The sequence below is a fragment of the Aedes aegypti genome, chromosome 3 (assembly GCF_002204515.2).
Source record: "Aedes aegypti strain LVP_AGWG chromosome 3, AaegL5.0 Primary Assembly, whole genome shotgun sequence".
NCBI classification, from domain to species: Eukaryota; Metazoa; Arthropoda; class Insecta; order Diptera; family Culicidae; genus Aedes; species Aedes aegypti.
In genome coordinates this window covers 110283023-110299116 of record NC_035109.1, presented here as the reverse complement: position 1 = coordinate 110299116, position 16094 = coordinate 110283023, and the positions used below count along the sequence as shown (strand labels likewise).

The 16094-nt window shown below is 38.3% G+C and overlaps 1 protein-coding gene across 3 annotated transcripts in view; it reads right to left on the bottom strand.

Annotated features, from left to right (window-relative positions):
- LOC5564892 (organic cation transporter protein) overlaps positions 1–8208 on the bottom strand; it is a 64349-nt gene extending 56141 nt beyond the window's left edge. The window contains exons 1-2 of one of the 3 annotated variants that reach the window (XM_021849716.1): positions 7957–8208; positions 7426–7584 (exon numbers count right to left, since the gene is read on the bottom strand). In XM_021849716.1, the coding sequence (XP_021705408.1) occupies positions 7426–7471 (46 nt within the window). In that variant the 5' untranslated portion in view covers positions 7472–7584; positions 7957–8208. The remainder of the gene's footprint in view (positions 1–7425; positions 7585–7956) is intronic. The other 2 variants (XM_021849717.1, XM_021849718.1) reach the window with 2 other exon arrangements.
- Positions 8209–16094: the final 7886 nt, after the last annotated feature.

Sequence of the window (16094 nt, the reverse complement as noted above, 5' to 3'; positions counted from 1 at the left end):
TTGGGTTGTGCACAATGGTCCGATAAACTCATTACGGTCAAAATCAAACTCACTTGTTGTTGTTCACTATGAAAAAGGATAATAATATAAAAAAATCAATAACAGTTTGGCAACACACAACTATATTTAGGTATTTAGCTTTTTAATATGTGGAATAAACGAAAAACACTTTAATTACTTTTACTTCAATGTTGACAGTGTTTCACGCTCTGCCCTTCGAATGTGCGGTTTTTTAGTTACAGTTGGTGACAGCCCAAGAAACAATTTTTGCTTTAAGAAAGGTTCTTCAGAGCTCAATAATAAAAAACGAATATTTAATCCCTGAGGAAGACACAATACCCGTGTCGAAACGTCGGGCATACAGTCGATGCTTCACAAATTATATAAATAAAAATGGAATGGTTTCAAGAAATGGCTTGAGAACGGATGGGACGATGGTCGTATTTTTTCACAGTTGCACTCGACAAGGGATGCGACGTGATAGTGCGAGGAAAAAGTTTAGGAAAATCTCCGGAATAATCGAGAAAATGGTGAAAGACCAATTATTTTGTATGGGGCATTACATGACGTTTTACTACAGCCAACTTTATGGCAAGACGATTGCCTTCGGTGTATATAAACACCATTGTTGAACATTGTTTGTGAAAAGGTCTCAAACGCAATACATCAAAGTTGTCAGCTCTATTCCAGTCTCATAATAGTACCTTATGAAAACATGTGGTTGAATTGATACTGTACATAGGCTGTTATTATGGATTACGATTATCATAGGTAATAATGAGTTCTAACCTAGGATCCTTTGACTTTTGGGAGCAATCTAAGCCAGCTGTACTATTACCCTTAATTTCTGTAAAAAATAATGGTAATGTGATATTAATTGACCATAATCGATTGAAATATATTGAATTTGGTATAGAAAATAAAAACTAACAATCAGATTTTATACAGATTGCTGATATTAGGGATGTTGTAGAAGAACTGCAGCCCAGATAGCCGTAGCGGTAAACGCGCAGCTATTCAGCAAGACCAAGCTGAGGGTCGTGGGTTCGAATCCCACCGGTCGAGGATCTTTTTGGGTTGGAAATTTTCTCGACATCCCAGGGCATAGAGTATCTTCGTACCTGCCACACGATATACGCATGCAAAAATGGTCATTGGCACAGTAAGCTCTCAGTTAATAACTGTGGAAGTGCTCATAAGAACACTAAGCTGAGAAGCAGGCTCTGTCCCAGTGGTGACGTAATGCCAGAAAGATAGATAGAAGAACTGCAGCAACTGCGTCAGCTTGCTAAACAGAAGACTATAATATCAATCCCAGGAACATTTCTTAAAACCTAGAAAACCCAAACGTTTTCAAACCTGTTATCTAGCCAACAAGGACGTGACCAAAGCACCTCTCAATTTTATAAACCTCCTTTTCAAAACCAGTCACACGAAATGTCCTTAATTTACTTCTGGAAATTGTAAACTATTCTCAAACAAATATTTGGAATCAGTACTACCTAATGTTGATGGCTATCACACCTACCAAATATGTTCTTGAAAAAAACAATTTCCCTTTTATAAAATACATACATACAAATAAAACGGTGCTACTTCCGTTGATCAGCGAAGCGAAGAAGGTAGTTTATTTTGCACAATCCTGCAACGGATTTATGTAGAAACCTAGACAAGATTATTACGAAAATTACACAGTTTTCTAACAAAATCTTAGTATAATTTACACAGATTTCATACACGTCTTTATAGAATTCGGGACAGTATTCTAACAAAAACCTGAATTTGAGATGATCCTAAATAAATTTCTGACAGAATTCTGAGTAAGATTCTCTTATAATCCTGAATAGCGTTCTCCCAGATTCCAGATAAAGAATCATGGATTAAATGCTTAATAAATCATAAGTAAACCCCTACATAACCTTCTCGCAAAATATCTGTGTATTCTCACTAAATCCAGGATATGACACTCAAACAACTCTGGACAGATTTCCAAAAAAAACAGATCATAGAGGGATTCTGACAGAACCATAGCATATTTCAGAATTGGACATCATTATTACAAATCCAGAGAAACTTTTGCGTTCTCGGTTAGGCTAAGACGAAAATTTGAGCACACTGCCTAAATTTCATTCGACATTATAAGTTGACTTCTAAAAACTAATACAGTTAAGAATTTTACAGCCAAAAATAATCTAATGAACATGGATTGAATGCAGAGAAAATTTAGAATATCTCCCACTCTCTGTAACAATCATGTTCATGTTATATGTTATGAGAGTCTATTTATCATATTCTGCTACAGCTCTGAATTGATCGGGGCGATAACAGTGAATGATAAAAACCATCTAAACAAGCTCCCAACCTGGGGGATGTACTATTGCTATACAATGTTAAGGTGAAAGTTCATTGAGCACGTAAACATGAGCCACCCGCTAAAGCATTCTCTCGAGCCACCCAATAAGGCGGAGCACAATGTTATGTGCGTCGGCCAAAAATGAATCATCGTGTTCCACAAAATTATGTAGGCAGTATTACTTGCACACGTTTCATACAAAGGTATTATTGTCGATATGAATTCATCAACAACTTCATAAAAGCTCAAAATCGAAATTTATTTCAATTGATAGTGAAAACATGTTTTTTGACCAAAATTATAAACATATTTCACACCATGCTTTTTTACTTTTTTTTGGCAGTTTTTTACTCTCTTCTCTCGCTTTTCACGAACCGAGAAAGTTGCCATCAGTATGCAAATTCTACAGTCAATTGTACTGTATAATATCTAATATTCATTTTTGCTGTTGAATTGCGTCGTACATTGTTTTTCTCACGCATAAAAATGTCTTGCAACATTTGTGACATTGTACACCTGTAGTGTAGAATACGTGGTTGAAGCAAGCGTATGAATAATATCCAAACAATTTTAATTCCAAGCTTAGCTTAGCTTAGCTTAGACTGACTACATATATCAATGGTTGCTATTCCGTGATTGACCGAAGTCAGTGAAAATGCACAAAGAATCAACTAGAAGTTCGGCTGGGATTGGCCATAATCTTCTTCAGTGTGCATAATTCAGTGCCTCTATTTATACAGGGTCAATAACGGCGCCGGCCACGTCCTTGCAGTCAGGTGGGATTGGGGGAAGGAATGTTAGTGTGTAACCTTTGCTATTTGGAGACCGTGTTTGCCTCTGCATCTCCACAAAGGTTACTGGGAAGGATGTTTGTTGATGGGGAGGATCGTTGGGTCAAAGGATTCACTTTGATAAGTGATTAGACCATGATAAATAGTTTTTTGTCAAATATAAATATGCTTTTATGAAAATATAATATTTTTATTTGATATGAACAATTTCTATGTAAAGGAAAATTATGCCGACACTTGAGGTGACGAACCATTCAAAGTTTGTTGAACAAATATCTAAATGTAACATTCCTACAGCTGTCAGGACGAAAGCATGTGTTATTATATTTTACTTATTTGAAAAGAAACAAAAACTCGATTGGCTGGAACATCATAGAACACTCTTATTCTTATGCCGACACTTACAGTGGCGAACCATCCAAAGTTTGTTGAATAAAGTGAACCTTTCGCAAATCTACACTTGTAGTGTCGAACCATTCAAAGTTTTTTTTTTATAATTACAAAAATAAAGATAAAAAGAAAGGGGTGTTTTGAAAACAAAAAAATGTTAAACATAAATAATTCATGAATTAGAGTTTATGTCGACACTCACAGTGACGAACCATTCATAGTTTGTTGAAAAATCATATTTACGTCCTACCGTTGTATCGATTAAATGTGCAGTCATACATATTTTATAGATTAGAAATAGTAGCACGAAACGAGCTCACCAATTGATCCGTCATCCTTGATTGAGCAGCAACAATCCACATTCAGCTTAACTCGTTTGCTCGGCTATATAAAAGCACTCAGAGAAAATAGGCGCACGACCCGAGAGGGAAAACAACTGACGACTGCTCGGGCTTTCTTGACGCACTGCCAAGGAGCAATCGTCAAGGTCGAAGATCAAACAGAACTAACCGATCGCGGAACTTTTTCACTTCACTCGACCGGCGCGCGACATGTTTGATCCTGTCACTCGCTCCCGCAGAAGCAAGTGTCAAGGTCGGAAGATCAAACAGAACTCTATCCAAACAATGTTAATTCCAAACATATAAACTGACATCACTTCCAATCAAAAAGAGCTGCGCATCCCGTCATAAACAATGTTGACTCAGTGAATTCGTGTTCCGGTGGGGTTTTCGAGCACAAATCGGTGAATTTCAGTTAAGAAACCATCCTTCTACAATAAGGTTAGTAACTTCAACTAATCATTTTTTGTGATCGCTCTCAAAAACACTATAAGATGTGTAGGAGGATGGAGCGGAAACTGAAGGGGGAAGTAAGATGCCATATTAGAGGCCATTTTGGTACTCAAAGAGATATGTCCTTAAGCGATTGTTTATCACACGTACCCCCAAAGGCAAATAAGCAAGGAAAACTGGATTTTACTTGGAACTGCTGTTATTTATCAAGCTTGTTACAACTTTCGAAACATTGCCGATCATGGACCGATACAGATGGGATGTTTTTCTTATCTTGCTTTGATCCTGTTTGAAAATCAAATGAGAACGAATTCGGCACTGCCTGCTAATGGCGCTTTTCGTCAATATTAAACTAAGTAAGATCTTTTGGGTCATTTTCAGTTCCAGTAAGTAATCTGAATCTTCCGTATATGGTTGAACAGGCTTTGATAAATAGACTAATATCATGTACGTGTTCATATACGGTACCTGGAACCTGGAAAATCCGTATTATAAGACTACTATATTTCACCAATTTCGTGCCGCGAGAAATACGGCGTCGTGTCGTAAGCCGAAAGGTGTTTTGATAAGGGTGTAAGGACTAGAGATGAGCAAAAATATTCGGAGCTGTTCAAAAGATCCGGATCACTCAAAAGAACGAGTGATCCGTGGCTCTTTGTTTGGCAAGAGTCGGATCATTTCAACAGCATGGATCAGACAAAAAATGACCCGGAAAAAGAAGGAACCAATTATTTTGCCCTAGTTATGCTTCGTTCTTTTCTCGGATTTATTATAACGCTTGACACGTGCCATGCTTTGCGCGCCACCGCACACATGCAAACACAGTTTGCTGCAGTTCCGCACTCTCAGCATACGCAGCCAAACAACTTACTTGCTCCGCTCACTAGCATACAGGCATATGAAACATTGAGAGAGAAAGTACCGACTTGAATGACAAGTCACATTTAGCTTCTTCCTTTTGGTTCGGGTAGGGAAAATCTGCCGAGTATATCGTGAGTTTCTGGGAGAGAATGTACAAATAATGCGAGAGCAAAAGATACGAAAGGTCGCGGAACAGGGAGTGAACCGCTCTGTTTTCCGTGCGCTTGGTTCGCTCTTTGTTTGCGAGCCGCTGAGCCACTGAACCGTTCAAAAGATCCGGTTCACTAATATGAGTGATTCGGTTCGGATCCGTTCACTAAAATTAATCGTTTTGCCCATTTCTAGTAAGGACGTAAGGTGATTGAAAGATGAAAACAGCACTACGACGAACACCTGAATTGCACGAAAAACACAGACGGATGAAATGGCTACGTCAGCACAGCGAAAAGTGGAAACTAAATTGTACCCACATTGAAAGAAGGTAAGTTAAGTCAACCAACTAAAAACCAACAAAGCGACTGGTAAGGATGGTGTTGGAGCTGAACTCAACAAAATGGGCCCGGAGATGTTGACCGCCTGTCTACACCGGCTGATTGTCAGAATCTGGAAAAACGAAAATCTACAAAGGAATGTAAGCAAGGGGTCATATGCCCCATCTACAAAAGGGCGACAAACTGGAATGTGAAAACTATCGTGCGATCACTATCTTGAACGCCGCCTACAAAGTGCTATCCCCGATTATCCAGCCAATTTGTTTGCTCCGAGGATGATATGTATATTGTCGCCAGAACATTTGGAACGGTGACAGATCTGTACAGCCGCCTGAAATATGAAATGTGGCAAAAGTCTGGTGGTAAATGCGTCAAAAACAAAGTACACGCTGATAAGCGGAACTGAGCGTGACAGGACGCACTCAGGAAGCAGTGTCACGATAGACGGGAATACTTTTGAGGTGGTTGATGAGTCCGTCGACCTCGGATCCTTCTTTAAGTGAAGATGCATCGAGGCCAAACCTCCAATTTTAAAGAGCACAAATCTAGAGAACCATAAAAAATTAGATCGATTGGTCACTGGTGGACCAATCGATCAAATTAAAAGCACATGGCGTAGTTTGATTCTCTAGATTTATGGAAATCGGCTCCATAAGAAGCTGCGATCGATAAAGATTCAACCCGTACCGGATGCACCATGTACAAAACGCTAATAAAGCTAAGTATGCTGTTCCGCTCAAGAAAAGTAAAAATTTCTGCGCAAGAAATGGTCGAAAAATTATCTACAGTGAGCTCCATTTGAATTGACATTTCTTTTCAACTGCGTACTGCGATCAAAGAAAAATGCTTTTCTTGAGCATTTCTTGCAAGAAATTTCCCACGCATCGAGATAGGCGATTACTTTTCTGTCGAAGTGCATACTTCGCTTAAGGTCGGTGGTCCTCTATGGACATGAAACATCAAGCTACACACTCGGTTACATGTGAAACTACACATTGATTTTTGCGAGCTGTTTGAATTTTCGGGTCGAGAACGATTTTAAGTCACAATTTTTAATTTTTTGTTAGGGACTAAGAAAGATTAAACGATGTTTCCGTTCTGTGGAGTAGAATCATATCTCATATATTAGGTTTGAAATCAACAATTGAATTCCTTGTTTTACATATACATATTTTATAAAAAAAAAAGTGACTGACCCCATTCTAATAACGGTTTATTATGACAACCGATACGTTCCCCTAGTCTCGAATGTAGTATTAGCACTTATGATAGGTATACGAATCACATACAATATACATGTTTTGACTGCCACTTGATGATGGTCGATATCGCAAACAGTTCAAATTTCTCCCGGACAACGGCAACCAAATGCACTTGAACGGTGGACAATGTTCCATTTCACCCGGTTAAGCAATCCTTATTCTTGTTTTTCCTGGAGTTACGTCCCTAGTGGGACAGAGACGGCTTCCTAGCTTAGTGTTCTTATGGGCACTTCCACAGCTATTAATTGTCGTTGACAATTACCATTTTTGCATGGGTATATCGTATGACAGAAGAAAATTTCCATGACGAAAAGATCCTTGCTCACATAGATTCGAACCCACGACCCTCAGCTTGGTCTTGCTGAAAAGCTGCGCGTTTACCCCTTTGCCTATCTGGCCCGTCAAGCATTTCTATGCACATCGATACGGTTAAATGTTTACACTGTCATGCGATTGAAATATAACCTTCCAATATGTGCTTACCTCCGTCTTCCGTTCGACCGCGCATTTCAATGTTAGATTCGCCCATCTTTCGCCACCCACTTCTCAACGGTATCCACAACCAGCCTAACGAAACTAACCAGATGTACGGTTTTCCTCGCGTGAAAAACTGCTAACTACTTCCACTAGAATATTCCACCTCTATCAGTAAGAGACTGGTTAGAATAAACTACACAAAGGCCGATTTTCATACAAAATGGTCAAGTTTAGACACCTGTATCTCTACTTCTAGCAATTCGGTTGCAACTTGAACTGCATGCTGGAAATAACTCCAAATATTCTTATTTAAAAAATATCAATTTTTCAAATTAAATATATAGTGATTTTTTTTTTTTTTTTTTTGGTAGAACATCACAATTTTTTGATAGAATTTCATTATTTTTTCACGGAAAAAAATCAAGTCATTTTCGACATGCTTTTCAAGTTTCAGGCCAACCGTTGATACAGATCTCCAAACTTTGTATTAATTTGTAATTTTGTATAAAAACCGGTGTTTGTGTACTTTATCCTTACCAGTACTGTAGATCTAAACCACTGATCCGAAGGCGTGGACTTGCACTTTCCACGCTGCAGCTATCACTCCAGTTCACCTTCCGGATTTCGTTGCCGCCGTAGATCTTCCTTGCAGCAACTTTAACTGATCCTTAACAACACGCGACAGCCCACCACACCGCAGCAAACCCGGGGTCGCACTTTTGCGGAACTGTGCGGTCACTTCTTGAATCGTCGACGGCCGGCACACGAATAAAAGACAAGTGAATCTTCATTGAACGCTACTGCCTACTCTAACCGGCAGAAAGAGGGTGAACTACCCCGTCGTCCATCCGTTTGCTTACCGCTTGCCCTCGCGCGGGAGGCATAATTTTCACAAAAGTGAATGGCTGTTAGGGTTGCGGGCAAGGCAGAGTGGAATATGTCCATCTGGAAGCCTCATATTTGGCGGTACTTCAGGTCAGACAACAAATTATCAAAATTAACCATGAGGAGTGCTTTGTGAAGCCCAAGCAGGACAGTTCGGTTTTGCGAGTTCTGTTTGATATTTTGACCTTGACGCTTGCTCCTGTGGGAGCGGGTGACGAGGGCAGTGTAGGAATAAGATTAAGTATGGTGAAAGTTGTAATTATAAAATATTTGAATTTTGATAACAATTTGCATCAGTGTAACCATCGTATGGATGAACGAGCGAGAAGCGTACGGAAATCCTCCTCCATCATTTAGAATGGATCGACAGTCAACACAAGGGAGCTTTCAATGCGATACGTGGACGCTCTAGAGCGGGAAGAACATAGTGAATGGAAGAAAGAGTGTGAGAGAGAGAAGTAGATCTAGGGCTGTTTTGAGTACACAGAAAGGAAACGGTGACTAGTTTAAAGAATGATGTGACTGAAGCTAGATGTGCGCGATCAATTTTGTAAATGAAGAAAAAAGAAAATAAATTAAAAAAATGCGAGTAGAATTATTAGTGTAATTTGGTTAAATATCGAAAAATCCTACAATGGCACAGTCGGTAGTGCTGTTTTCAATAGGTTTGTCGGATCACGGATGGATTGGCAAAAAAAAGCAAACAGGTAATTTTGTTTGTCTGTGCTGGTAAGCTCTATCCAAGAATGCATATGAAAATCAGTGTTTGATTTTTAATTGATTGACAACCCATATAAATGAAAGTCTGCTACTGAGTTGTTGAGTATTTTATGAAATTTATGCCTGATAAATACATCAGGAGCCGAATAAGCTTAATCGAAGAATGCATAAATAAGGTCAGCTATTGATGTTCATTGATTGATAAAACATATAAATACAAATCTGCTAATAAGTTGTTGAGAGTTTTCTGATTTTAATGCACGATTTTTTCTTATGCAGCCTGGTAAGCTCTATCCAAGAATGCATATGAAAATCAGTGTTTGATTTTTAATTGATTGATAGAACATATAAATGAAAGTCTGCTACTGAGTTGTTGAGTATTTTATGAAAATTATGCCTGATAGATACATCAGGAGCCGAATAAGCTCAATCGAAGAATGCATAAATAAGGTCAGCTATTGATGTTCATTGATTGGTAGAACATATAAATACAAATCTGCTAATGAGTTGTTGAGAGTTTTCTGATTTTAATTCACGATTGTTTCTTATGGAGCCGGGTAGAATGTATAAATAAGGTCAGCCATTGATGTTCATTGATTGGTAGAACATATAAATACAAATCTGCTTATAAGTTGTTGAAAGTTTTCTGATTTTAATGCACGATTGTTTCTAATTGAGCCTGGTAAGCTCTATCCAAGAATGCATATGAAAATCAGTGTTTGATTTTTAATTGATTGACAACCCATATAAATGAAAGTCTGCTACTGAGTTGTTGAGTATTTTATGAAATTTATGCCTGATGGATACATCAGGAGTCGAATAAGTTCAATTGAAGAATGTATAAATAAGGTCAGCCATTGATGTTCATTGATTGGTAGAAAATATAAATACAAATCTGCTTATAAGTTGTTGAGAGTTTTCTGATTTTAATTCACGATTGTTTCTTATGGAGCCGGGTATGCTCTATCCAAGAAGGCATATGAAAATCAGTGTTTGATGTTTGTTGATTGATAACACATATAAATGAAAGTCTGCTACTGATTTGTTGAGTATTTTATGATATTTATGCCTGATAGATGCATCAGGAGCCGAATAAGCTCAATCGAAGAATGCATAAATAAGGTCAGCTATTGATGTTCATTAATTGATAGAACATATAAATACAAATCTGCTAATAAGTTGTTGAGAGTTTTCTGATTTTAATGCACGATTGTTTCTTATAGAGCCTGGTAAGCTCTATCCAAGAATACATAAAAAAAATCAGTGTTTGATGTTGTTGATTGATAAAACATATAAATGAAAGTCTGCTACTGAGTTGTTGAGTGTTTTATGAATTTGATGACTGATGGATACATCAGGAGCCGAATAAGCTCAATCGAAGAATGCATGCAATCGAGCGGATTGGTGCGTCTGAGAAATGGCGTATGATCCGGGTGGATCAGGTTAAGGAAATCCAATCCTCGAGCGGATTGGTGCGTCTGAGAAATGGCGTATGATCTGGGTTGATCAGATTAAAGGAAATCCAATCCTTGAGCGGATTGGTGCGTCTGAGTAATGGCGTATGATCAGAGTGGATCAGATCAATGGAAATCCAATCCTCGAGCGGATTGGTGCGTCTGAGAAATGGCGTATGATCCGGGTGGATCAAGTTAAGGAAATCCCATCCTCGAGCGGATTGGTGCGTCTGAGAAATGGCGTTTGATCCGGGTGGATCAGATTAAAGGATGTTTAATCCTCGAGCGGATTGGTGCGTCTGAGAAATGGCGTATGATCTGGGTTGATCAGATTAAAGGAAATCCAATCCTTGAGCGGATTGGTGCGTCTGAGTAATGGCGTATGATCAGAGTGGATCAGATTAATGGAAATCCAATCCTCGAGCGGATTGGTGCGCCTGAGAAATGGCGTATGATCCGGGTGGATCAGGTTAAGGAAATCCAATCCTCGAGCGGATTGGTGCGTCTGAGAAATGGCGTGTGATCCGGGTGGATCAGATTAAAGGATGTCTAATGCTCGAGCGGATTGGTGCGTCTGAGAAATGGCGTATGATCTGGGTTGATCAGATTAAAGGAAATCTAATCCTCGAGCGGATCGGTGCGTCTGAGAAATTATGTATGATCCGAGTGGATCAGATCAAAAGAAATCCAATCCTCGAGCGGATTGGTGCGTCTGAGAAATGGCGTATGATCCGGGTGGATCAGATTAAGGGATGTTTAATTCTCGAGCGGATTGGTGCGTCTGAGAAATGGCGTATGATCCGGGTGGATCAGGTTAAGGAAATCCCATCCTCGAGCGGATTGGTGCGTCTGAGAAATGGCGTTTGATCCGGGTGGATCAGATTAAAGGATGTCTAATGCTCGAGCGGATTGGTGCGTCTGAGAGATGGCGTATGATCTGGGTTGATCAGATTAAAGGAAATCCAATCCTCGAGCGGATCGGTGCGTCTGAGAAATTACGTATGATCCGAGTGGATCAGATCAAAAGAAATCCAATCCTCGAGCGGATTGGTGCGTCTGAGAAATGGCGTATGATCCGAGTGGATCAGATTAAAGGATGTCTAATCTTAGAGCGGATTGGTGTGTCTGAGAAATTACGTATGATTCGAGTGGATCAGATCAAAACAAATCCAATCCTCGAGCAGATTGTTGCGTCTGAGAAATGGCGTATGATCCGGGTGGATCAGATTAAAGGATGTCTAATCCTCGAGCGGATTGGTGTGTCTGAGAAGTGGCGTATGATCTGGGTTGATCAGATTAAAGGAAATCCAATCTTCGAGCTGGTTGGTTCGTCTGCAAAATGGCGTATGATCAGGGTGGATCAGATTAAAGGAAATCCAATCTTCGAGCTGGTTGCTTCGTCTGCAAAATGGCGTATGATCCGGGTGGATCAGATTAAAGGAAATCCCATCCTCAAGCGGATTGGTGCGTCTGAGAAATGACGTATGATCTGGGTTGAACAGATTAAAGGAAATCCAGTCCTCGAGTGGATTGGTGCGTCTGAGAAATGGCGTCCCGACCAACCAGTCTTCATAATTCTTTATAGATCTTTGACCAACGATGGCGATCGCTAACGGTTCAAAACGAATCTGTATCGATCGCTATCGAAAATCACTGACTGGTTGACCGGGGTATGATCCGGGTGGATCAGGTTAAAGGAAATTCAATCTTCGAGTGGATTGGTGCGTCCGAGTGAATCTTGATAAAGGGAATTAATTTCCCGAGTAGATGCGTCGGAGAGATGTGTAAATTAATTTTGATTTATTGTTGAATAATTTTCTGCCTCTATTGCTTGATGGATCTTCTGGATGCTAATAAGCTTCATCCAATAGAGCATAGTCCAATTCAATCGTTAAAAAGCGTTGAGAGTTAGAATTTCTAAATATAACTACTAAGGAAATTGTAAAAAATCTTTGATTTTGTTACGTAATGGATTTATCTGGAGCCTGATATGCTCCATTCAAGAGAACATGATTAGATTCAATGATTGTAAAGTGCTGAGACTAAGTGAAAGTCATGTATCAAGAATTAGAATATGTTAATAAATTCCGTTTTATTGTTGGGAAATTTTCTGATATTGTTGATGATGAAACTGACTAAGAAGTTGTTAGAAAATATTTGTTTTTGCTACTTGATTGTTGCGCCAGGAGACAGTCGAGCATCATCCAAGAAAACATGATTAGTTAGTTGATTAGTTTTAGTTTTCAAAATTTGTTATTAAATGATATACACCTTCTAAGAGAACATGATTAGATTCAATGAGTAAGTGTGTTGATAATTCGTGAAAGTCATGTATCGACAAGAATATGTAAATAAATGTTGATTTATGGTTGATAATATTTCTGTTTTCTAGTTTTGGCACTTAATGAATTTGTTCGGAAATTGTCAAATTCCAACCAAGATTACATTATTGATTTGGTGATTGTAAAGTGCTGAGAGTTAATGAAAATCATGTGTAAAAAATACACTGTGTAAGATTAGATAACGATCAGCTCCAGTCAGGAGAACATGATTAGAGTCAGTCATTGTAAAATTCGATTTAGTCAAATTCATATGTTTAGAATTAGAATATGTAAAATATTTGACTTTATTATTGGAAAATTTTCAGATTTTGTTGCTTGCTCGTCTGGAGCCTGGCAAGCTCCACCCAAGAACACATGACTAGATGCAGTTTTTATCATTCAGAATGAAAATAAACGCAATTAGGACTAAGAGTGTTTTGCAATATTTACTAGTTCTGTTGCTTGAATTCTTCTGGAGCCTGGTATGCTCTATCGAAGAATGTATAAAAAGATCAGCTTGTATTGTTCATGATTGGTAGAATATATAAATACAATACTGCTTATTAGTTGATGATAATTTTCTGATTTTGATGCAAGATTGTTTCTTATAGAGCCTGGTAAGCTCTATCCAAGAATTGATTGATAGAACATATAAATGAAAGTCTGCTACTCAGTTATTGAGTATTTTATGAATGGATCATTGAAGGTAGTTTTTGTCAGTGCTCACCGCATCAAAACAAAGGCGCCACTGTATATGGGATTTAACATTGTGACAGCATTGCTGTTCTGTCAAACACACAAGGCTACGGTGGCGCTATCTATGCTTTCCACAGCGGCCGTTTTGGTTATTTTAATGATCCATTGAAATCTGATAGATTCTTCTGGAGCCTGGTATGCTCTATCAAAAGAGCGTGCTGAAATCCAGTGATTGTTTTTTTTTCTGCAATAACACATTTGTATTTGCTTGCTTTTTTCTCATATTTTCGTTAAAAGTTTCTGTTTTGCTCCAGTTATTTGTTTGATTGTGTTGGTAAGTATTCCTTGAGAAAGAATAGTACTAATATGTTTTTTTTTTACAGGAATATTAAAACTACGGCTTTTCTGGTTATCTCTGATAATAAATATTTTGTTTTGGTATACTAAGCCCATAGACGCGTTATTTTAGCTTATGCAAACCATAGTCTGTTTTGTTTTCTTATAATTTTTTCTTGTTTTTTTATTTATTATAACTTCGTTTCGAAAAATTTTGTATTGGAAAATTACATAAATAATAAGAACAAAGAGTAGAGGAGGAGAAAGATGTAGGAATAAGATTAAGTATGGTGAAAGTTGTAATTATAAAATATTTGAATTTTGATAACAATTTGCATCAGTGTAACCATCGTATGGATGAACGAGCGAGAAGCGTACGGAAATCCTCCTCCATCATTTAGAATGGATCGACAGTCAACACAAGGGAGCTTTCAATGCGATACGTGGACGCTCTAGAGCGGGAAGAACATAGTGAATGGAAGAAAGAGTGTGAGAGAGAGAAGTAGATCTAGGGCTGTTTTGAGTACACAGAAAGGAAACGGTGACTAGTTTAAAGAAGGATGTGACTGAAGCTAGATGTGCGCGATCAATTTTGTAAATGAAGAAAAAAGAAAATAAATTAAAAAATGCGAGTAGAATTATTAGTGTAATTTGGTTAAATATCGAAAAATCCTACAGGCAGGATCAAACATGTCGCGCGTCGGTCGAGTGAAGTGAAAAAGTTCCACGATCGGTTAGTTCTGTTTGATCTTCGACCTTGGCAGTGCGTCAAGAAAGCCCGAGCAGTCGTCAGCTGTTTTCCCTCTCGAGTCGTGCGCCTATTTTCTCTGAGTGCTTTTATATAGCCGAGCAAACGAGTTAAGCTGAATGTGGATTGTTGCTGTCAGTCAAGGATGACGGATCAATTGGTGAGCTCGTTTCATGCTACTATTTCTAATCTATAAAATGTGTATGAATGCACATTTAACCGATACAACGGTAGGACGTAAATATAATTTTTCAACAAACTATGAATGGTTCGTCACTGTGCGTGTCGACATAAACTCTAATTCAAGAAGTATTTATGTTTAACATTTTTTTGTTTTCAAAACACTCATTTCTTTTTATCTTTATTTTTGTAATTAAAAAAAAACTTTGAATGGTTCGACACTACAAATGTAGACTTGCGAAAGGTTCTTTATTCAACAAACTTTGGATGGTTCGCCACTGTAAGTGTCGGCATAAGAATAAGAGTGTTCTATGATGTTCCAGACAATCGAGTTTTTGTTTCTTTTCAAATAAGTAAAATATAATAACACATGCTTTCGTCCTGACAGCTGTAGGAATGTTACATTTAGGTATTTGTTCAACAAACTTTGAATGGTTCGTCACCTCAAGTGTCGGCATAATTTTCCTCTACATAGAAATTGTTAATATCAAATGAAAATATTATATTTTCATAAAAGCATATTTATATTTGACAAATAACTATTTATCATGGTCTAATCACTTATCAAAGTGAATCCTTTGACCCAACGATCCGCCCCATTAACAAACATCCCTCCCAGTAACCTTTGTGGAGATGCAGAGGCAAACACGGTCTCCAAATAGCAAAGGTTACACACTAGCATTCCTTCCCTCAATCCCACCTGACTGCAAGGACGTGGCCGGCGCCGTTATTGACCTTGTATAAATAGAGGCACTGAATTATGCACACTGAAGAAGATTATGGCCAATCCCAGCCGAACTTCTAGTTGATTCTTTGTGCATTTTCACTGACTTCGGTCAATCACGGAATAGCAACCATTGATATGTGTAGTCAGTCTAAGCTAAGCTAAGCTAAGCAAATTATCAAAATTAATCATGAGGTTATGCAAATATTTAAAATAATCTTATTAGATCGAAAGGGAACAGCATGCATTAGCATGAGCATAAATGACGAGGAGTGGAAAAATATTAATTAGACAGTCATTGTTACTAGAGATCGAGTATACCTCTGCATCTCCACAGTTGTCATTGAAAGGATATTTAGTTAGCGAGATGAGGTAAGGATCTGAGCGTCACAGTAAGGGATGGTACACAAATTATGTCACGCTAAATTTCAACTTTTTTAATACACAAGTCGAGTCTAGTACACGACACTGAAGACGGCCTTACAGTTGAGGTCGAAATACGCGTATCTGTCAAAGGATACAAACTCTAGTGGAATTAAACGGTATAGTACTAAATTCGGTTTTTTTTTTTCATCTACTTATAGGTATTCTACTAAACAGCTCGAAGATTT